The 23,126-nt window shown below is 44.1% G+C and overlaps 1 protein-coding gene across 1 annotated transcript in view; it reads right to left on the reverse strand.

Annotated features, from left to right (window-relative positions):
* Positions 1–3,561: 3,561 nt before the first annotated feature.
* Positions 3,562–23,126, reverse strand: part of col16a1 (collagen, type XVI, alpha 1) — a 69,607-nt gene continuing 50,042 nt past the window's right edge. The window contains 29 exon segments of the mRNA XM_079749078.1: positions 3,562–8,481; positions 8,892–8,969; positions 9,331–9,504; positions 9,911–9,974; positions 10,168–10,362; positions 11,783–11,827; positions 11,978–12,013; positions 12,111–12,200; positions 12,328–12,378; positions 12,587–12,640; positions 12,829–12,882; positions 13,146–13,190; positions 13,932–13,976; positions 14,202–14,255; positions 14,404–14,475; positions 14,905–14,967; positions 15,241–15,276; positions 15,392–15,445; positions 15,611–15,655; positions 15,842–15,895; positions 16,157–16,210; positions 16,344–16,397; positions 17,715–17,759; positions 18,833–18,877; positions 19,143–19,220; positions 19,346–19,384; positions 19,776–19,886; positions 20,045–20,101; positions 23,121–23,126. The exon segment at positions 23,121–23,126 is cut by the window's right edge and continues 48 nt beyond it. Coding sequence (XP_079605204.1) covers positions 8,288–8,481; positions 8,892–8,969; positions 9,331–9,504; positions 9,911–9,974; positions 10,168–10,362; positions 11,783–11,827; positions 11,978–12,013; positions 12,111–12,200; positions 12,328–12,378; positions 12,587–12,640; positions 12,829–12,882; positions 13,146–13,190; positions 13,932–13,976; positions 14,202–14,255; positions 14,404–14,475; positions 14,905–14,967; positions 15,241–15,276; positions 15,392–15,445; positions 15,611–15,655; positions 15,842–15,895; positions 16,157–16,210; positions 16,344–16,397; positions 17,715–17,759; positions 18,833–18,877; positions 19,143–19,220; positions 19,346–19,384; positions 19,776–19,886; positions 20,045–20,101; positions 23,121–23,126 — 1,992 coding nt within the window. The 3' untranslated portion in view covers positions 3,562–8,287.

Genomic DNA, 23,126 nt, shown 5'->3' on the forward strand with positions numbered 1-23,126 from the left:
TTCTGTGTTTAACATTTTCCTCAGCCATAGCTGCCAAAATAATAATAAATACAAAAAAAATCTGCTCATCAGTAAGATTGTGCCGACTTTACCACTGTCGACGTTCTACAAGGTGTCAACGCGGTTCTTTGTTTCTTCAATGACTTATTTTCATTTACAAAAAGCTATTTATTGTTCATAGTATTAAATCGTCTGTAAAGTATATTTCTTTTTTTCCTCCCTTGTCCTGGATGTTGAGGCCAAACCGTCAATAAAGAGGAAGCCTTTTGTAAAAAGACAATGTTCTGCTCCATTATATGTGAAAGAGAGCGAGAGCAATGGCTGAGGCCACAGTAAACCCTTATTGTCTCCATTCTGTCCCACCACTGGATAAAAACATGCAGAGTCAGTTCCATGCAGTGTGATAAAATACCTAATGGCTCCCGAAGCTATGGCAGTGTTGCGGTCGGGTCACAGTCCGAGTCCTCAGCGCATGAGTCTGAGTCACCCCAGGTGAGTCTGAGTAATCAGTACTGAAATGCTAAGAGACGGCAACCAGAACTCTCAATGATGATGACATCACAGTGCTGAATAGCACAGTTGAAAGGCCAGGTGTGTAAGATGAAGATGGAAGACCATGAGCCAGAGTGCGGTAGTTAATGTCCACAGTCTATCAGAGACGGAGAGGATCTGCATAATGAGGGATATTTGCATAATTAGTTAACGGTGTGGCATTTGGGACACCAAGGACAATGCGAGCGCAAGAGGTGCACGACAGCACTTTTTTTTTAAGGAATTCCATTGGATAGCTTTACGGCTAGATCATCGGAATCGATGATCCTAAACACAATTATTTACCAACCACAACTCTCTACAGGTGTGCCATCATAACAAATACTAATTTTAAAGGGCTTATCAATCATGCATATGTTATACTGAGGGCATTTCTATATAAAAAATTAAAACAATTAGCTTTCGGGGATTTAGGGTGTGGTTTAGGGAAGTTTAGGTGAGGTTTTGTTTTTGGCTGTAGGGGGTTATGCCCCAGGGTCATAATTGAGCGTACTGTCTACACCCAACTCTCTGCCTATCTCCACCAGAACAACCTTCTCGACCCTCACCAGTCGTCCGGGTTCATGGCAGGCCACTCAACCGTGACTGTGCCTTTGCCGTCGCAGAGAACCTTCACACTGCTAGAACAGCCTACCTCTCCTCCCTCGTCATTCTGCAGTATCTTATAGCAGCCCAGGAAACAGCAAACCTCCAGATCCTCCTCTCCACCCATTAAAAACCGGAAATCTCAGAAAAACGCACTCACCCTGTTCACATCCAACCGCAAGGATCACATTTACAGGGTAACCAGGAGATAATCTGTGTCCGAATCTTGCGGTCTCCCTATTTGGGTCCCATCTTCTTCTCTCTGTACACCCTGTCACTGGGTTCTGTCATTCACTCACATTCATTTTTCTATCACTGCTTCTTTCAGTTTTTTCGCCTCAACTTACCATGTCTCCCCAATAGAATAAAATAAAATAGTTGCCGGTCAACATGCAGCTAATTTGCAGATCTACATTGTTGGGTGGAGACCTTGTATTTCCAAAACCATTAATTTTTATGAAACAAACTAAGTTTTGAGATAATTGAACACTGCGTTGTCAAAGTTGATATTGTGTCTTCATACAATTTAAGGGCAGACACTTGCATTTTTCATTATATTATCTATATTTGACCAAAATCTATCTTAAATGGCGTAGTGAATGTCGAGATACGTGTTTTGTCTGTCATCGATTAGAAAGGCTTAAAGGATACATATTATGGCGTTTTCACCACAAGTAAACATAGTATTTGAGTTCCAGAAAACGTGTTTTTGAAGCTGTTTGCTGGAAATAGCTTTTAGGAAAAACAATCTCGCCTACCGCTATTCCCCTCTGTTTCAGTCCCTTCAGAATGCGCTGTTTCTGGTGTAGCTTTAATCCAAATGTGCTGCTGTCCATTGACCAATGAGCTGTCAGACTGAACCACAGCATGGAGGAGATGGGATTGTTGCCGTTTGCGGACACCTGGAGCTCTATATCTATATAATATAATAATAATAATAATAATAATAATAATAATAATAATAATAATAATAATAATAATAATAATAATAATATTATTGTATATGGGTATTTATATAATATTATATCTAATATCACGGCCAAAAGCTATGTGCGCCTCGGATGATAATATGAATCATAAAGACTGCGTCTGATGTCTCTGGCACTTTCACAACAAGTAAAGACTCGTAGTGGGGGATATCTCGGCCTTGGTTGAGAGGAATTGCGGGTAAGGAACTTTGGCCTTGACTCTCTGAAGTCCATGAACCGCGACATGGAGGAGAAAGGGATTGTACTCCGGGAGCTGAGATGCCGAACTGCCGCCGAGCTCCCCGCGCCGGAGCTCCGGCGGTGTACTCTGGGAGCTGAACTGCCGCCGAACCTTTCCAGCTGCTCCAGTGGGTGTCCTCCGGGAGCTGAAAAGTCTGGTTGGGGTAGCTCGGCGGCAGTCCGACAGCTCTGGTGGGGCTGCCGGCAGAGAAAGGGATTGTACTCCCGGAGCTGAGCTGCCGCCGAGGTCCCCCCGCCGGAGCTGCTCGTCCGCTGGTCCACAAAATCTTAGCTATGCTCTGATTGGAGGGGAGTGGGGAAGTGGGAGGTAATATTCAACTGTGCCCCCTTCCTACGTAGGAGGGGGCGCCGAAACGGACTCGCTCGTTTGGTAACTGTAGGCGGGGTACTTTCAGAAATGCATATCTCACTCAAAAAATCATGTACAGACTTTTTTCAAAGTTTGTATGCATGTGGGAGCACTAGAGACCCAAAACACACCACCCCAAATCCCAGGAAAAGTGTTATTTTCATAATATGTCCCCTTTAAATTGAGGCGGTTAGGGCATAGCATTATGTCATGCAATTAGAGGTTAGGCCTACAAAGTTGATAATATAGGGGCGCTCAGTTTGTCCTGTCGTTGAATAAGTTTGACCAAAATCTCTTGCTATTAAAGGTGCTATAAAAGTGCTATAAAAATGCTATTACCATTCATTTGAAGACAGTATTGGCTATGAATAGACAGAAAATGTGAGGTTAAACTGCACTCTAACCAACCATGGATTGCCTGCACTCTTCTCCACTCCATTTTTTCAAATACAGAAAACTTTAGGACGGATAGGGCCATTTACATCCATGCACTTATTAAACTTCCAATAGATGCAATTGATGCAATACTTAGAATGCTTAGAATGAGCCATTTTCAATTAATAACCCTGGCCAGCGTCACTAAAGCAGTCAAACAGTCAAGGATTTTTTGTGGTCAATAATTGAAAGAAATCTTTCAGCATCTTAAACCAAAGTGTACCAAATCTGAAAACAAGCTTTGGCGCACACACAGCTAAGACAGGGTGGAAGTTTGCAGAAGATTTTGAGTTTTTATTTTTTATTTGTGCAAACAATAAGTAAATGTAAGAATTTCTGTCATGTTTCCTATAACTCCTGTCAGGTTTATACAATCTATTCCATGCTTGCAACCCAGCTTTGGCACACAAGTGCTAAGATAGTTCGGAAGTTTAGACAACAAATGTTTGGGGGCAAAAATGATGAAAGAATTATTCATATATTTTTAAATAATTTATATCATGTTTCTCCCATATATCCTGCATGTCAGGTTCATCCGATATCTTCCAAACTTGAAAACTTGCGTTGGCACACATGAAAGATAAAGGGTGGAAGTTTAGAGAATATTTATGAGACAAGTCGGTCAAAAATGAAATTGAAGGGTCCCTTGAAATAAGTGTTAGAACACTAACTCCAAGCACTGCAAAAAAACAAAATAAAATGATCTCCCTTTTGATTTTCTATTTTCTTTACTTTTTTAAAATAATTTCTCATTTCTTTTAAGTTTTTTCTATTTTCGCTCTTGATGATATTTTCTGATTTGCTCTTTACCTCAAACTTTTTCTCCCTCTGTATTTTCATAATTCTTCGTAATTTTATTGCAACAAGCCAGCGTAGACCAATAATATAGGAGCTATCCAATGTAGAGCATTGAAAGGGATCAAAGCAGTTAATGCTTCTGTGTCATTTTTAATCGCATTGTGATAAATGTCTCTTATTCAGAAAGAGAAACATTTTTTCTGTGTTTTTTACACTGCGGATGATTGTAAAGTTTGTGTCGTCGTTTCACCTGTCTGGATAAGTCAAACAAGCTATTTACTTGATTAGAAAATACATATAGAAGGTAGTCAAAGCTAAGAAAACTAGGCTATATTTAAGAGTCTATAGAGAACATCCTTATCGTTTGAACATAAATATATTTTTTAATCAATTATTTTTCAACTGGAATACCCCGCGGCTGGACTTAAAATTAAAATGGCATTGTTGGGTTTCATATTAGGTTTCCCTGGAGAGAAGCCTCGGCCAGACAGCCGGAACCAAAGATACATCTTCACACCCAAATATAATAAACCGTTATAAAGCCACAACTTTGCAACTAATTATACATTATGACTAATTATGCAAATATCAAAATTAGGCTAAATGAACACCTCAAATAATAATTATTATTCATTAATTTAACTGATCATCCTGGAGAATCATATGTTTATACTTGAGATACTTCATTAAAGCTATGGGCAGGCAATTTGGAGACAAAACAGCAAGAGATAGCTCGATTTTAAAGCACCCCAACTGAAAGAATACCAGTCCTTCATTCAGGCCTCCCTCCAAAGCCAAGGAGGAATCTGTGATATCAGTCCACGGTCAGTCTCTGCGCAGGTAGCCCGGTAGGTAGACAGACAGACAGACAGGCCGTCCAATCATTTAATTTGAGCAGAATGCAATGATTGGATTTGAGTTATTGATTGCTCTTGGGAGATATGTATAATTTAGACGAGCAGAAAATGCTTCTGAGATAAATTGCCTACCTTAATTACGATACGTGTGCAGCAGTTATTTCTCCTGTCCCATCAAGATTTCTCTCCGTCTCTGAGGGACTGTGGACATTCTGTACAGCTCTCCGGCTTTCAGGCCTCAATCTTCATCCTACACACACCTCTCATCATCACAGATGCTAATGACAAGACAATCACAGCCCGTTTGGACCACTCACCACAGAGAGGGCCAGAATATGAATATTATAATTTCAGAGTACAGAATGTTTTTTTGGGGTTGTGGAATTGTATTCCAAGCACTCGCAAGCAGGCGAGGAGTGATGATTCTTAGCACATAGGGGCAATGAGAACTAGGGCACAGAGGAGAGGGGAGGAAAGGGATTCTGTTTGATGACAACCAGCCTCTTGGGCTGGTGAGATGTAACTTTAATAGGACCCTGGGAGAGAAACATTGGCAGAGGGTGAAAAACAACAGAGGGATATATACATATATATATATGGTTAAGATACAATGAGCGATATGTAAAGAAACAGAACCAGCACACTTTTGCATTTCAATAATTGCTTTTTTTTTTTTCCTGAAATGTTTAATCCAAATATAAAAAAGATAGTATATTTAGGCGCTAGACGGGTTTGGGGTAGCAAAAAGAAAACATATTTAGTTGTAAGCACAGGTTAATGCAGGTTGACAAAAGGCATTTTTGCCAGTTTTCTGTTCTGCAACAGGGGCGTAAATGAAGAGAACAACCACAGAGTTAATAGCCAGGAAGTGCAACTGGTAGCTTTGAGTGATTCAACAAGTAGTTTACATAACAACAGCAGGTTGAACATTGCAGCAGAACTCCTTGTGCTTTGTTTAATCTCTACTGAGCAAGCAACAAAATGTTGTTTTGTATATAATGAAAAAAACCTACATACCTCCAGACCAAATGGACCAATGATTAAACACGTGTAAACGTGAGGGCTTGCAGAAGAACACATTCATCCTGTGTCAACACGCTTTCCGAATCACATTATGACTATGATTAATTATGTATAAATGTGATGAGAGAGGGGGGCATGCAGAGTGTTGTGTGAAGTGGGTTAACAGCATTGAATGGGGGAAGCACAGGGGATGGGGGGCTAGTTCATATTTAGCTGAACCAGAGCCTGACAAAAAAAGACAGATGCTAAGCATGGGGTCATTGGCTACACAATGAAATGGGTTATTAAAATGGCGGCTTTTACCGAGAAAATTGAACAGAAAGGACACTGAGCGACATAATTGAAGAATTGATGAAAAAAAAACAATTTGCTTTCGTGCGCATAGGCAATTTTCTCTCATAAATAATTTGTTTATCACTAAAAACATATTATTGTATTTAAGAAAGCTACAAACCTTTTAAAAAAATCCCTTTCACGTTCAATTGCATTTTAACCATGGGGTATAACACATTGAAAACGTGGCCATTCTTTTGTTTTCCTAACAATGTTTTAGGAAGTATAAAAAACATTATATATATATATAAATATGTACAAATCAGACCTGTGGAAGAGGAACCAAGTTGTTAACCTGATCTGTTTCCAGAAGAAATAAAAAAAGTGAAGGGATTTTTATTTTTGATAAAATCCTATACTATGTCCTAAAACATTAATACAGATGGACAGTTCTGCAGATTAATGTATGAGCTTGTAGTGGTGTTTTCAAATTGTTTGAGGAAGAACTAAGGCTTGATTGGTAGAAGCTGAGATGCTGCGATGTGTGTGCATTTGAATTTCCGACTCCCTCTTCTACTGCCTATAGACCTATTCACACTCTATGTCATTGGGGCAACAGAAGTGGCATGCCTCATTCATTCAGACGATTATGGGACGCACTACATTGGAATAAAAGTTGGCAGCACCAAAATGTTTGTTGTGTCTTGGTTGTAAGACTCAATATCCGACCAGCTGACATTTAGTTGTCCAGAATTCCGTCAGGAACTGTTTTAATAGCGACCGGCGGTTTCTAAGGTTTCATGCTTTTAAGACATTCAAATAATACCACAATAGCCTCATAGCCTCTTGTCTAATCACATGAGACGTTTACATGATACCACAAAAGCCTCTCAGCCTCTCGTATTACAGTTGTCTGTGGCTGGGGAGGATTTGAAGACAGAAAACAGAGTTTACAAGTTGTATTTGATGTTCTGTTCGTGAGGAGAGCTGTCCCGTAAACCAAATGTGTGTACCGTTTGAGCCTTGCCGCCCTAGTCCAGTAACAAATCATGGATTTGATAGCCAGTTGGTGGTTTAGGGGGTTGTCTCCTTCCTACCAGGGAAAACTAAAATATCATTGCCATTTATTGAGTGGTCCCCAAAAAAACAATACGATTGGCGGTCTCTTTAATGACGCTGGCTTTGATGAGTCATGGAGAACAGCTGCTCTTATCAGATCAGACGCGTCCTAAGTTCATTACACCATAATAGTCATAAGATGTTGTTGTTATACACTGGTAGGATAGACGACCGCCTGAGGAAAACCATGCTTTCAAAGTCATAATTGTCGCTGGACTCGCCTATGGAATGGAAACGCTACGGGGACATGCTAGGGACTTGTATGCTCTTAATGTGTATCCAGTGAACATGCTAGGTTCCTCCAGCAAAATCGTCCCACTGAACAGTGGGCCGGTTTCTCATGTCTTCTACCCTATCACTAACGGCACCCAGATCTGGAAGTCGGTAACTAGTCTTTTCTGTCACTTTGATTAGGTAGAATTTCTGATCTTTTGAGGGTAATGCCCTTGCACACAATGACAAACCATTGCACTTTGCCACACTTTTTTCACCTCGTTGCGCACAAACTGTAAAAGGGTCTATTAGATAAAGCCAGTGACAAGCAGATGGGATCTACCGAGAACAGTGTGTAGAAACTGAGGAATTACGGGTGTTTTATTCCCTTCTTAGTAACTTTTTTTGAAATGTAAGAGCATTCGTAAAAAATAAACGCATTCAAAGCAGTGACCAGGGTGAAGCTTTACAAAAATAATAACATCAAAAGCTTTGCCGTAACCCAAAGAAAAAGAATAAACGATCATTTGCAAAAAGAAATAAGTGGATGACCTTAACATGCTGGTGATAATGCCTCGGCCCCATGTCCCAGGAAGGTATCTCTTTCATATTGATGGGGAGATTAGTTTCAGGTGGTTGAGTCAACACGTCAGCAGCTGGTGGTCGGACTAAGATGCTGAGAAGCGGTCACGGTGCTCCAGCAGAACTTGGTCTGCTGAGGGCTGACTCCACAATGTTCCTTTCCTGGGTTGTGTTCTTTTTCTTTCTTTTTTTCTGTCTCCATCTTAGTCCCCTTTGATTCTTTTCAATCCACCCTCCCTCCCCCCCCCCCCCCCTCCTCTAACCTCTCCTTTTTACCAGGGGCCCTTGACATTTGGGCCCTTGCCGGCGTATTCTACTTCGTGGCTCCTGCAGTCCCCGGGATTACACCGGCCGTCGTTGCCCTTGGAGCCGGGGTTCCCAGGAGGTCCAGAGACCCCTGGGACTCCCTGCTGGCCCACGGAGCCTGGGGGCCCCATCTTGCCGTAGCCTGGTTGTCCAGGAACACCTGGAACAGGGAGGGAGACACTTGCAGTTACCTTCCTGTGTTTTTCTTTTGTTTCATGTTTCTTTCATGTTTTTGTTCAGCCTGAGGGTACACAGGCAGACATGTTACATTTACTCCCAACACTAATAGGTCGTCTGCAGTTCTCAAACATTTACAATCAACACTTCCCTCACACTGTTGAGAATAGGATATCAGACGGCAATCGGACGACTCAAATTGCCGTTGGTCTCACATTCGAGACGGCATTTCATGAATCAGGAGATATTTTGCAGACTCATTATGATCAATTCCGTTCACATGAGTCAAGCAGATGAAAAACACTTGCAATGTATCCACTTCGTTGGTCAGTGAACGGTGAGTGTGGAAGCGTATCGGTTGGTTCCTGGGAGAGAAGATGCAGGCGGACTAACCTGGTGCCCCGGGAGGTCCTACGTCTCCCATTTCTCCGATACCCTTCTCGCCCTTCTCTCCACTGGGTCCTCGTATGCCTGGAGTACAGAGAGACACATGTTTCACACAATGTCCTCTCACCCTGAATGAATGACTGAATGAATTTAAGGAAGGAAATATTTTATAGATTTATGAAAAAAGGATGGAAATTGCTTGAAAAATCTTGTAATAATAAGTTAAACGTCCACCATTGTGCTGATTTAGCTAGCCTCATTCAAAGCAACAGTGAACCTATGAGTTACAGTGAATGTCATTATGCATCTTAGTCAAGGACTGCAACTAGGCTGAGGATGCTGGGGATCAAACCCGGTACACTGATTCATATTAGTGCGTTTACATTAATAAAAGTTTTGGGGTTCAGGACCTCTTTATGTACTGTGAAATCTACTGATTGCTCACCGGGGGGTCCTTGGGGTCCTGTTCGTCCCTCTCTGCCCATATTTCCGGGCTGGCCGGGATTCCCTGGGTTTCCATGTCTTCCCGGGGTTCCATCCTTACCGGGGGGTCCCGGTCTCCCAGGTGAGGACTGCTCTACTGGCGCTGGCAAGCGGGACATGAAGTAGGCCATCCTCTCTGGGGCGGGAGTGTGAATAGAATTCAAATTATACGTTTATACAGCACATATGGACTCAGAGGTTTAGGTTCTCTTTCCTGTCCCTCACAATAACAAAGTGGAACTCCAAGTGCATTTCGATTTTGTCTAAAGGCGTCTACACATTCTGTTACGTAAGGAACATGAGTGGGAGCTCAGATAATGAGCTGTCTTCTGTAAAGAATGGTACAAATATAAGCTACACTGAGTAAAAAATTGTGAATAGCTTGTTGGAAAACCAGCACCCTTGCATAACATATTTTTGTTGATCAAAACCTAACAGTTAGGTGCAGTCTACAAAAGTGAAACCGTGCTCCTTCTCCATTCCAGGTTTTCTGGGGTTCCATCCACTTAAAACATTCACAGGCCCTCAAAGGTCTTTCTCACCATCAAATATTTTAACGACTTGTTGGCGGATAAAGTTCTTGATCTCGTCGTAGTTGACCACAGCCTGTGGAAGGACGATTAAAAAATGTGAAATTAACAACTGAAGAAGGTAGCGGAGTAATCACGTACACACACATAAAAACACAAATTATTTCAAATAACATGTAACATTATCTTAACTTACAACTCTTCTCAGTAAACACAAAGCAGTGAACCAGGAGTCTATTTCATTCCCAAACATCGCCACTGTATCTTACGTCGTTTCCGGGGGTCCCTGGATTCCCTGAGTTGCCAGGGGGTCCTGAAGAGCCCGGGCTGCCCCTCTCTCCTCTGGGCCCCACAGGGCCGAGCATGGGCTGGGCGTCCTTGGAGTGGTATCCCCCACCTCCAGGGAGTCCCGGCCGACCTCTCTCTCCGGGGGATCCTCGCTGGCCCGCGGCGCCTGCCTCTCCCTGAGGGGGATAATGAAATATCATCAAAGATTATGACTCACTTTTGACTGGCACTTCGATTCAAAAAGACGCATCAGGATTTTAGATACATGTCACACATGACTGTTAGACATTGGGGTTGGAACCTTTGAACATTCAAACGCCTAGGGATCAAACACCCTTACAACGACTATCCCGCACTGATTCATTCGTACACATACAATCTAATCATCGATGAATATTGAATTAAATGAATATCAACGGATATTAAATACTATTAACGTTGAAGTTTTCGATATTCAAATTGAAAGCCGTCCACTTTTATGAATGACTGGGCTCACTCCTTCCCTCTACACATGGCAACATTCTGTCTCTCACACACACACGCACACACACGGCCAATCCAGCAGGGTAACTCTGGGTATCACTTCCCCCACCAGCAACAACAGCACAGCAGCTTCCTGTCCCTCTACACATACACATGGGGGGGGGGGGGGGGGGGAACATTGATTTATGGCAGCACCAAGCTTTATAATGGACTTCTAATGTTAACCACCGAACGCAGAACCAGACCCTACCCTGCCCCCCCCAAAAAACACACCGAAAGGCAAGCGGAGAGTAGAATAGAATAGAGTGTCTTCCTCCCAACCCTTGTTTTTCCCGCCGCCGTAGCTAAGAGCCCTGACAATGCTGTCGTGTCAGCGTGACGAATAGCCTCATCCAGCATCTCGCCGCTGCCGTTTAAGAGCATTATGCCAGAGCCCCTCGGAACGACTCTATCACTGTAACCCAGCCCCATGGCTAGCTAGCTAGCTAGCGTGTGGTGTTGTGGCTGCACTGGCAAGGACGTGCCGGGGGGCCGGTTAGCTAGCTTTATAGCTAGCAGGCCAGCCCCGCAGTCCAGTGAGACGTAGTGGAACTAAGGTGAGCAGGAGCCTGGGAGGGGGGTGAGTGAACTGATAACTGTTTTAGGTTGTGAGTCGTGCTGAGCATGCAGATAAGATACCACTCAGCACTGTTGCTCTGTGTCAGTGTGTGTGTGTGTGTGTGTGTGTGTGTGTGTGTGTGTGTGTGTGTGTGTGTGTGTGTGTGTGTTGGGGGTAACCAGGGCTCCCTGCTGCTGAGGCAGACAGCAAAATAAAGGGCAAAGCTTAGCTTGAGCACGCCCGCTGGGGCGGTGCTTGGCTGTGATATGGTGATTCGTCAGACACACACACCCACACACATCCGCATAGAAACGATGCACGCACAAACATACAATGCAGAAACACACACACACACACACACACACACACACACACACACACACAAACACATACACTGCAACACACACACACACACACACACACACACACACACACACACACACACACACACACACACACACACACACACACACACACACACACACAAACGAACACACACACACACACACACTTGCCTTTTGACCGGGCTGTCCATTCTCCCCAGCTGGACCTGCACTTCCCTGTCAGGGAAACAAACACCAAAACAAAGGGAACAACAAATGAACAGCCATCGGAGGATAACATTGCAGGAACAAACTGAATCTATAATTAGGGCTAGCTTTTTCTTAGGCCCCAAATAGGCCTGAATATTCTGATATAAGTCCACGTACATCTTTGCCGGCTGCACCATCGCTGCCAGGATCTCCCTGAAAGAAACAGAGAAAAAGGAATTGTTACAAAAAACTACAAAAATGAATCGGTCAAATGTCAATGTAACATTGAAGGCGTTTTGAGGGGACTGACGAGGGGTCCCGGATGCCCGGGAGGTCCTGGTGGTCCGCCCATCCCTCCCAGACCTCTCTCTCCTGCCGGACCCTTTTCTCCCTTTATGCCCTGGTGAAGAGAGGAGAGACGGAGATAAGACATCGGAAGGTGGGCACGAGCACACAGATAAACACACACACACACACACACACACACACGCTTGTCAGCTTGATACATTTCACAACAACTCTCTCACCAATCCAGCTGGCCCGGTTGGTCCTGGGGGCCCGGCTGGTCCAGCGGGGCCCTGTTAGGAAGACGCACACGCACACGCACACACACACACACACACACACACACACGTATGCTCACGCACATGCACACACACACACACACACACACACACACACACAGACACGTTATCACAGAACCACACAGGCGATGTGTCTAGCTGACAGCGAGGGAAAAAAACGACGAGCAGCGTTGCTCAAAGGGGCCAAGGGTCATAAACTCACGAGGTGACCAGCGGGTCCAGGACGTCCCATGGCTCCCTGGGTGCCGGGGTCCCCCTGGGGAGGTAGATGAGACAGTTATAAATGAGCCCTGCTGCTAACCATCACGGCTTGTCTGTGTCGATCTGACCTCCGATCTATTACTGTAGCCGAGTTCGAACATAGAAGGGCCTTGAAGGGCCAGTAGAACGGTTTATAACAGAATGGAGAGAGGGTCTTAATGCAGTAGCATGGGCAGCACTCACGTCATGTCCAGGTCTGCCTGACGGTCCGGCTGGACCTGAGGGTCCAATATCACCCTGAGTGATTGAATGAAGGAATCAAACAAATAATTAAATGATTCATGGAAAAGGGAAGGACGTTTCCTTTTTTTATAACAAGTGAACAAAATATAAAATAAGCCACAAAAAATACCAAAAAGAAAGGCCAACATAACATTGAATTCCATCTCCAGCACACACTACAGTATTTACAATGTGCAGACAGAGAGACAGACGGACAGACCAACTGACTGACAGACAGAGAGAGGTGGCCAAACCAAGGAAGTGAGGCGGTACCGTACCTTCACTCCAGGGAAGCCGGTGTGACCGGTCTTGCCTTTGTATCCCTTGGGAGAAGGAGAGACATCACACAGAGAGAAGTAAGGGGTGTGAGTGAGAGCAGAAAAACTGACAGCAAAAGAGAGAGGGAGAGAGAGAGACTGAGAGAGAGAGAGAGAGAGAGAGAGAGAGCGAGAGAGAGAGCGAGAGAGAGAAAATCTTTGCTTAAGATGCTTATGGAAAACGAGTGATTGTTGCATGGTCACATTATGCTCACTAGGCTACAATGCCACTGGCAGATACAGTTGCATTTAAATGTGCCTTAACTTACAGATGAACACAAAAAATACTGTTGAGACAAGTGGAACGCATTTACCTACAAACGTCAAAGGGCTCAACGAACAGAATAGGCAGACTATTTGATGGCTCCATTGGTTAATCATCCAGTCCGTGTTGCAAAAAAACAGCACTTTGTTGATTGTGTTTAACGCACACCAGAGGAAACACAATACGAGTCCACGATTACTGATCATTTATCAACAAGTGCCGTTGGAGAACCAAAGCAGCTCTTTTGCAATCAGGGCCAACACAACCCAGCCTTGTGTTCAGCGCCAAGCGCTCTCATAGGGGCTTAGCTCACACTGAAGAGAGCGCGGTCAAGCGTGTAAAGCACAAAGACATTGATGGAAAAAAACGATTCTTTCGACACTGTCCAAGATTCCCCACAGGTACTAAGTACAACAAACACCCCTCGAAGATGAAACAGGCAGACAGAATGGGAGCACGCAGAGGTGAAAGGTCGTACTCACTGGCATCCCCCGAGCTCCTGCTGCCCCAGGAGGGCCTGTCTCGCCCTAATACAGAGAGAGAGAGAGAGAGAGAGAGAGAGAGAGAGAGAGAGAGAGAGAGAGAGAGAGAGAGAGAGAGAGAGAGAGAGAGAGAGAGAGAGAAGAAAGAAAGAAAGAGAGTGTGAGCGAGAGCGATGGTTACAAGTCAACTTTACTCCATTGTACTATCCTCTTAGAAATAGCAGTATGTATATGTTTTCACGTATGGGCCATGAAAAGAAAAAGTCCTACCCGCAGTCCTGGTTTGCCGTCCTTTCCATCCAATCCCTCGATGCCTGGGGGGCCCTGTCACAGCACAGTACACACACACACACACACACACACACACACACACAGACACACACACGATGCACCAGATTCACATTGTTTATTAGAGCGAAGAATACAACAGAATAACATGGTGATGTTTATAAGATATGTTAAAGACGTGTACCATGAGTGCTGGTGATCCAGGACGACCTGGAGGGCCCATCTGGCCCTGGGCTCCCTGGGCCCCATCGTTACCCTGGAGGGGAAGTGGGGGAGGGAGACATAATGAAAAGAAAATAAGGAAGGAAGTATGAAAAAAACCTGGAAGAAACTAGAGAAATGCAAGAAGAAATGATAAGAAGAATAAATAACGATTCAAAGATAGATAAAGGGGGACAGAACTAAAGAAAACCTGAAATAAAAAGTAAGGAAAGTGAATGAATAATTTAAAGGAGGAAAGTAAGAAATAACAAAAGAAAGAACAAACCTTTGTGAGTGAATAAGAGACAGAAAATAGGAAGAAAGTTAGAGAAAGAAACTTAGAAGGGGGGAGGAAGTGAGTAAGGTGAAGGGGACAAAGCAAGACATTAACGCAGACTCATGACACATAAATGTGACTAATGGCCGCTCGACTACCTAAAGGTTAGTGGTAAAGGTAAGCCATTAACAGATGAATCCCACTTGCCTTCTCAGCCCTCGGCCCCGGGGGGCCCTCTCTTCCGCTTTTACCAGGAAGACCAGGGGGACCCTGGAGAGACACGCACAGTCGCACACACACACACACACACACACACACACACACACACACACACACACACACACACACACACACACACACACACACACATCCACACCCACAGCATTACACACACACACACACACACAAACACATACACACACACACACACACACATAACCACACGCAGACATAAACACACACACATAAAGTTACAGTACAGACCTTCATTTGTAAGAGAACAAGAGAAAGAAGAATTGTGTGTAAAGAAGATTTAACACAAACCTGTGATCCTGGGAACCCTGGAGCTCCAGCTTGACCCTGGACAAAAGAAAGGGAGGCTCTAAAGTGTTTTCAAGGGCTATGATAGTCCCATCACTGAACATCTATACAAAAGCCTTTCTTTGAGCACCTTTTGCTCGCAAACCACTCATACCTGTTCACCCTTGGGTCCCTCGGAGCCTGTCGGGCCCGAATCTCCTTTGATTCCCTGCGTTTTGAGGAAAAAAGTAAATCAACCAAAAGCAAGGGAGTGGAAAAGACGACCGTAATGGCGCACTCTAAATGTGCTTCAGGGTGGAGCGACACACCTCTGATACGGTTACAATGACGAGGAACCGGTAAATACAACCGCGGCGCGTAGGACTTGACTCACCGGAGCGCCGGCCTGTCCTTGGAAGCCAGGGGTACCAGGTGAACCCTGCAGGACAGAGAGGAGGAAGGAGGGGGAGGAGGAGCATCGCAGAGGTTACCGCGGAAACACACCCTGACGTGCTTGACGAGTGCATAATGAGCATATAACACGCTGGATGATGTTCCCCAAGTGCATGATGGGTATCATGCACTTGGTAAACATCATCCACTTGATGAAGCCGTGGAGACTCACCGCCTCTCCCTTCGGACCGCTGCCTCCGGCGGTGCCGCGCTCTCCCTTCATACCCTGTTGAAAACGTTGAAAAGATACCCGTCTGTCATTCGCACCACCACCTTTAAGCCCATCCCCCCCCTCCCCTCAACTTCTCCAAGGTTACCAACCAACAAGCATCCATCTACTTACTGCAGTCCCGCATTATGACCGACCCTCCATCCTCCCCCCTCCATCCATCCATCGATTAGAAGCTCCCCCTCCCACCCATAACCCCACCCATGTCGGTCCACTAATGAACCACCTCTCCCGCTTTGGACGTTGAAAAGGACTTACAGGCATCCCCGGTGGTCCCATCAATCCTGGATAGCCCGACGTCCCTGACGAACCCTGAGGTCAAGGAAGAGAGACAGGCGAGCCATCAGATCATGGGGGGAGACGAAGGGAGAGACCCCTGATGAGAATCATGCGATCATCGCAGGAAAGCACGTCTCGATTCACAATCACAAAAAACGCGACTCGCCTGTTCACCCTTTAGTCCGGGGACTCCGATGGAGCCCGACTCGCCCGGCTGGCCCTGGGGAAGAGAACGAGAGGTGATTTAAATGAAGCCATCCCTCACACTCCTCGATTCCCCTCAAAGCCGGAGGGATCAGGGGATGAGGCAGTCAAACAAAAGCCAAGTCAATAACATGAGGTATGTTTAAGGGCTCTGGAGTCTCGCACCGCGCTTCTCTGGTCTGCCTCTCTACAGAGGACCAGGGCCACATCCACAGGTTACAGAATATAAAATGATCAATAAGGCATTAGTTATCCTTGCCTGTATTGTCTAGTGTTTGTACACTGGTGCTGTCAGGTCTCGCTCTTGAAAGAGGTGCACAACCTCAATGAGACTTTTCCCAATAATAAAGGCAAAAAAATAAACACAAAACTCCCCAGAAAGTCAATCTTATTTTTCTTTGTACACAGGCGGTTTAACCACCCATCGCTACATATTGACACAGACACGCACGCACCACCTGTTCCAAAAAGAAACATCTATCTTCCAACATTTACTCCTTGCCGATACGGCTGGCCTCATCTCCCTCTCCCTCCCTCCTTATCTGCAGTGTCTTGTATGGATGTGTATACTAAGCAGTGTATGTGGCACTGTTCTGTAGACTCAGCCACGAGGGCTTATCAAAGCGGACGAGTATCATGAGGAGGATACATCTCCTTCAGTCCAGGCACCTTAATCTCTCTCTCTCTCTCTCTCTCTCTCTCTCTCTCTCTCTCTCTCTCTCTCTCTAAAACACTTGCAGACTTGCAGACACATACTGGAAAACCCTTGCGTGTTTCGGTAGTTAACAGCTGCCGACAGGGACTGCTACACCACAAATGGATTTTGTGCAGACCCCAAACAGCTCATCATTTCGTTTTATAAAACATTTGGCTATGTGTGTGTGTATAAATGTTTAATTGTGTGTTTGTGTGTATGTATTGTGTGTGTGTACGTGAAATTGTGTTTTTGTACGTGCAATTGTGTATTTGTTTGTGTGTGTGCGTGTATGGAAAATTGTGTATGTGTGTCTGAGAAATGTGTGAGTGTGTGGATTGTGTACTGCAGAGGTCCCACTCTCGATCACGTAGACAGGGGGAATAATTGAACAACTGGAGAAAGACAGTGGAATTGTTTCCTGATCTAGAATATCTTTCATTATAGAGACAGAGAGAGATAGAGATAGAGAGGTAGAGAGAGGGAAAGGGTGAGAGGAAGAGATAGATAGAGAAGGGGAGAGAGGGAGAGAATCGACTGTCTGGAAAAGTACTCCATTTCGAAGTGCAATAAATAGGAAAAAGAAGGTCAATACGGGATGAATAAAGAACATCCAAATGAACATGAGCCTTTACTTACAGCTGATCCTGAAGGACCCTGGGGACCGGGGAAACCGGGAGGACCCTGTGGAAAACAGACAGGCAATGTGACGGACGACTCACACTGCAGACGTATAGCTGAAGCTCTTCTGTTTTCCCTTTCGCTTTATGTTCGTTACAATAACGGCAAAATGTGTGGAGGCAAATACTTATTCTCGTCTGCAACACTAGGGGGGTCTGTGGACCCGTGAAAGACAGAAAACATGGACAAACACAAAAACCCATCCCTTACATTTTGGGAAGGAAAGAAGAAAAAATGAGCTTCTATAAAATAAATAACAAGAATTGTGAGGCGATTGACGTCACACTTTGAAGGACAAGCATTTCATAGAAAAATAGTTTCTTGGCTCACTTTGAAGATTTGAAGATCTTAGCCTTGTAATGCGTGCTCATGGACATTACCAAGCAGATGAGCAGTATGTGTGCATGTGCTGAATGCAGACATACTCCATGGTAGGGTTTCATTCATTTTAATATGTACAAATATATCGGCGGGGAACACGAGATCAAGTAGCAAGAAATTCTAAACTGGATGTTGGACAAGGATGTCCTAAAGAGTAAGTGAACCCATCACATAATAACACTTGAAACTATTCTCTTTGGGTCTCTCTGGTCTGGTATTTTGACTTAAATGTATACAGTTGTTAAACATCAGAAATTCTCAGCAAAGCGATGGGTCTGCTACTTTGGGCTAAAAACACTATTTTAGTGTAGTAGTTTGCTATCGGCTACCTGCTCACCCTTGCTGTTTGATGGGTATTCTGAAAAAGTTAGATAACGCCCCCAGTACCTACTCTTATTTAACCAAATGTGTCCATTTCTTTAAATACCATCACAGCCTTTTTCAAAAGATAATGTATCTCCTGGGTTGAAGTTGTTCAGTTAACATGGGGGTTTACTTATCCATTTAAAAGCCTTAATTGTTGATATATTCAACTCAGTCTAGAATAAACACTTAGAGAGTTTGAGAGAGTTCTTCAGGAATTTGTTTCAATTGGCGAGTTGGGCCACGATTTTTAAAATGCATATAAAAAGGAGTAGAAGGAAACGCAGCTTATGTATTTATTTTTCTATGAAGATTGTTGCCAGGAGACCTACCATGTGTCCTGGCTGTCCTGCCTGGCCCCTCTGGCCTGGAATGCCCTGGGGTGGGAGGAGGAAGGAGGTGAATAATGTTTGTTTCACTTTCATTTTCTTACCTTCACTCTTCACCTTAACCATGTACCTACTCACTCACTGAAACATTTTGCCACATCACACATCCAGCCGCACTCACCCACTTATCTAGTTTAAATTCACTTACTCACATAAATGACTCATTCACTCACAGAATCACTCAAGTGGCTTCACTCACTCACTCACTCACTCACTCACTCACTTCTTCTCATCCATCCATTCATCCACTAACCGGCTCTCCCCTCTCTCCGGTGGATCCCTGGACCCCTGGTTGTCCCGGGCTCCCAGTGCAGGTATTGCAGGGTCGTGCCTGAAGCCAGAAAAGAGAATAAATACATAGAAAACAGAACAACCTGCTGGGTGCACATGCATACACACAGTATGCTTGTGTGACTGTGTGTTTGGGTTGCATTAGACTTGGAGATTTGCACTCACCGACTGAGTTGCCTGCTCTCTGTTCAGCCTATCCATACACTGCAGAATACACACAAGAATAAGTTAGCCCGCCATAGTGCCAGTGAGTTGTCCCTGACTCTGCATGACCAGCAGAAAAGCCACTAAAAAAACGACCCAGCTATTAAGTAGCTGCTATTTTGCATATTCCATAGGAGTAGTTCCACAAATAAAAAGTTATTCATTAAAAAACTATTTTCATGGGCCTTTGTACCATTATGCACAGTGCTTTGAAAATGCGATGAATGAACCAGGGTCGCTCAAAGGCGAACCCCCTATCTGGTTAGCGCACTAGCGTGTTTGACCATGGAGCCCCCTCAACACAAAGCTATTCTACTGCTGCAGGACACGATTCCAGCTCTTGAGTGCACGGGTAGAATTTAAAAGATCCCTCTGACCCCTCTAGTCTCACCCCAACGCAGCTATCCGTGTTGGTGGTGGAACCAGCGCCAGGCTTGCCTTCCTCTCCCTTCTCCCCCTTGGATGCCATGCCTGGTACACCCGGCTTGCCCTGGGAGTCTTCCTGTGGCAGAGACCACACACACACACACACACACACACACACACACACACACACACACACACACACACAGAAACACACACAATTCTTAATGGTGGCCATAATGATGGGTGAGCATGCGGAACAGAAACTGAACCCAGAAGCACCTCTGCTCCACTCACATCATTATCCGTGCCCGTGGCGTCTTGAGACGGCCTCTGGCGAGGGTCAATAGGGTTCTACAACAGAAGGGGGAGGCGAGAGGAAATTCAGTTAACAGCTTTTTCTATAGGAACTTCCAAAAGAAAACCAGCAGAAATGATGTGTCAGTTCTGAAGGGAGAGCAGAAACAAATGTTTAATGAGGTGCAAAAATATAAGCAGCATCTAAGGGATGTGCGGCTCACTGCGTTTTGGCTTTTGGTTTTGAAATGGCAAAGCTTTTCAAGTCCAATATCAACCAGGGTGCTCCTATAATTGTTTTTATGTTATCTTGTTTGGACAAATAATGGAAGTTGTACAATATTAAAATGTAAACATGTAGGAACAAGACACACCACACAGGACTACCACGATAATTGTTTTCGAGAGCTGGTGAGTTTTCATTAGAGTTTGGAAGTGCAAAGGGTTTGTACTGAGTGGCAGATGAAGCTTGCACCGTACCATTTTTATAAGATTGGATATGAAAATATGTGTACAAAACAAAAATTGCTAGAAGGACCTGAGGGTAAAAGGTTTCTTTGTTTACTGCGAGGACATTTAGGTTATTTTAATTGAACTGCTACTAGATGAGGTGTCATACCCCCCCAACCCCCACCCCCCCACACACACACACACACACACTCACACACCTTATGTAAAGCGCTTTGGGTACCTAGAAAATAACCGAAAATAAACCTATATAAATGTAAATGCAATCAATTAATTTCCCATGATGCATTGCTGAGCTTACCTTGACCTTAACCAGCAACCAACAGCAAGTGCAACTGACTTAAAACATCTCTGAACTTATACCTACTCCTTTCTAAAAGTTTGGAAATATGTCTGTGAGTATTATGAATAAATGGTTAGCTTTTCTGTTGAACAATTATTTAAAACCCAAATTTAAAATTCAGAGACAATTTAGGAACACCTGCAATGTTTTACTACCAAAATATTGCAATTTAATTGCAAAACACACACACACACACACACACACACACACACACACACACACACACACACACACACAATCTTTGTGTGGATGGAATTGGAAATTCCAAGCTGGCATGATATTAGTTCTACAGTCTGTGGTCAATGAATTTGTTTGAATTAAAATTATGATATAATTACTTCCTTTGAGACAACAGACGACAAATCACAATCTAGCACATTGAGCTTTAGCGGCTGTGGAAACCACTAAATCCCAGCATTTAGTGAGAATTTATTTTGGGGTTTTAGCAGATGGACGAGAAGTATAATATATTATAACTATAACACACCGCGAGTATTTAAGGAGAAGCACTTCATAATAGGTTCACCTTAGCTTATCAAAACACTTCACAACAAAGCATGTTTCCATGGACCTTAGACTGATTCTTCCTGATAACCAGAGGATGACGGACATATATGTATCTGCCTTCCTGATGAATCACTGCTACTGACTGATGATGTTCCAAACTACACTAACTATCATTAATCATGAACTTTATCTTACAGACTGCAGCAAATCCAGGAGGCCCTTTGATTTCCTCAGCTCTACAAAACTATGAGTACAGTACACTTATACACTTATATCCTCTCCCCTGGCACGTGCACTTTAACTGATGGACAATTCCCCATTTGCTCTTACAGAGGAAAGGGTTCCCCAGGTGGCGTTGCGCTGGTGAGATAGGCAGAAAGCCTGTTGTTGGGAGAGGCCCTTTCAAAATTAACCGTCTGGCCCGGTTTCAACGGCATCACAAACCCATTTGATTTCAGAGAATTAGATAGTATTCAACATGTCATGCCACCAAGCTGCTACCTTTTGTACTCACCTCAAAAGTCAATCAATATTTCTTAAAAAGCACTGTTTGGGTAATGTGTGTGAATGTTTGAATGTGTATACGGTGCATTTTCCACTGTGGTTTAAGTAGTTGTAGACAAGAAATGGATTTACTTTACTCGAGGGGCTTTTGTGTGTAGTGATTGCCAGGAGAGTAAAAACATACTCAACCCTCATAGTCTTGACAAAACATGTGTTTAACCATAGTGTGTCATTTTCAATGTGCAAGCTACATAGTGTGTGTGAGTTTTGGTCATGACCAGAAGGACGTCACACACACACACACACACACACACACACACACACACACACACATACACACTTTATATTTCCCTCTTTCCATGAGGCGCCGTGCTACCAAGACATCTGAAATCGAAAAACATTTCAAACCACCACTGGTCTCCAAACACCAAAGTCCTGAACAAAGCCCCCCGCGTAAAAGAACATTGATATCCCTCAAAATGTTTCTTCAGCTCCTGAGTTTGTTCCCAACCCAGCACTCCACCACCCCCCATCAGAGATCTGATAAGAGTCTGTTTATTACTTCCCTTTAAATGGAGTCAACTGACCACATATTAGATCACGGATATCTTAATCATACACCCACCTGATGCCCCCTTCGCTTCACAAGCGGAAGTCCCCCCCTGGTACGGAATTTAATTCAAGATTGTGTGCAGCAGATGGCAAACTGGGACGGCCTTTGCTCATTTGTCATTGTAGAAACACTGTTAACTCCGCCAAGAAGTGGATTATACATATTGTTCTTTACCCTGCCGTTGGCTGAATTCTTGATAATCAATGTATGTGTGTCTTTTTTGTTTGTGACGCATGGTCATATGACAATAGTGCAATTTACAATTAGGATTTGAATGCAATGGAGATACTTTTTAAGGTCATGTATGTTACTCTATTGACCAATGCTGCTTTTTTCATTTCCTTTCAGGTTTCAATAGACATTTCCCAAAATATCTACAGAATTCTTTTGAGGGCCACATATGGACACAGGACTGTTGCTGCTGGCACTGTGGCGTTCCTTAGAGTCCCACATTAAACATATTGCAGCAAGACTGTAACAAGATCAATCTGGCGGGCTGGGGCGATGGGGGGCGCACCTTAAAGATACAGGGGGGGTTACGAGTGCACACACAATCAGTAAATCCCGTTCCAGCCCTCCATCCCTCCACCACTCCACCACCTCTCTCCCTCCACCTCTTCTCTCTCTCCATATTTACTTACAAGGTA

Source organism: Pollachius pollachius, assembly GCF_949987615.1.
Source record: "Pollachius pollachius genome assembly, chromosome: 13".
NCBI lineage: Eukaryota > Metazoa > Chordata > Actinopteri > Gadiformes > Gadidae > Pollachius > Pollachius pollachius.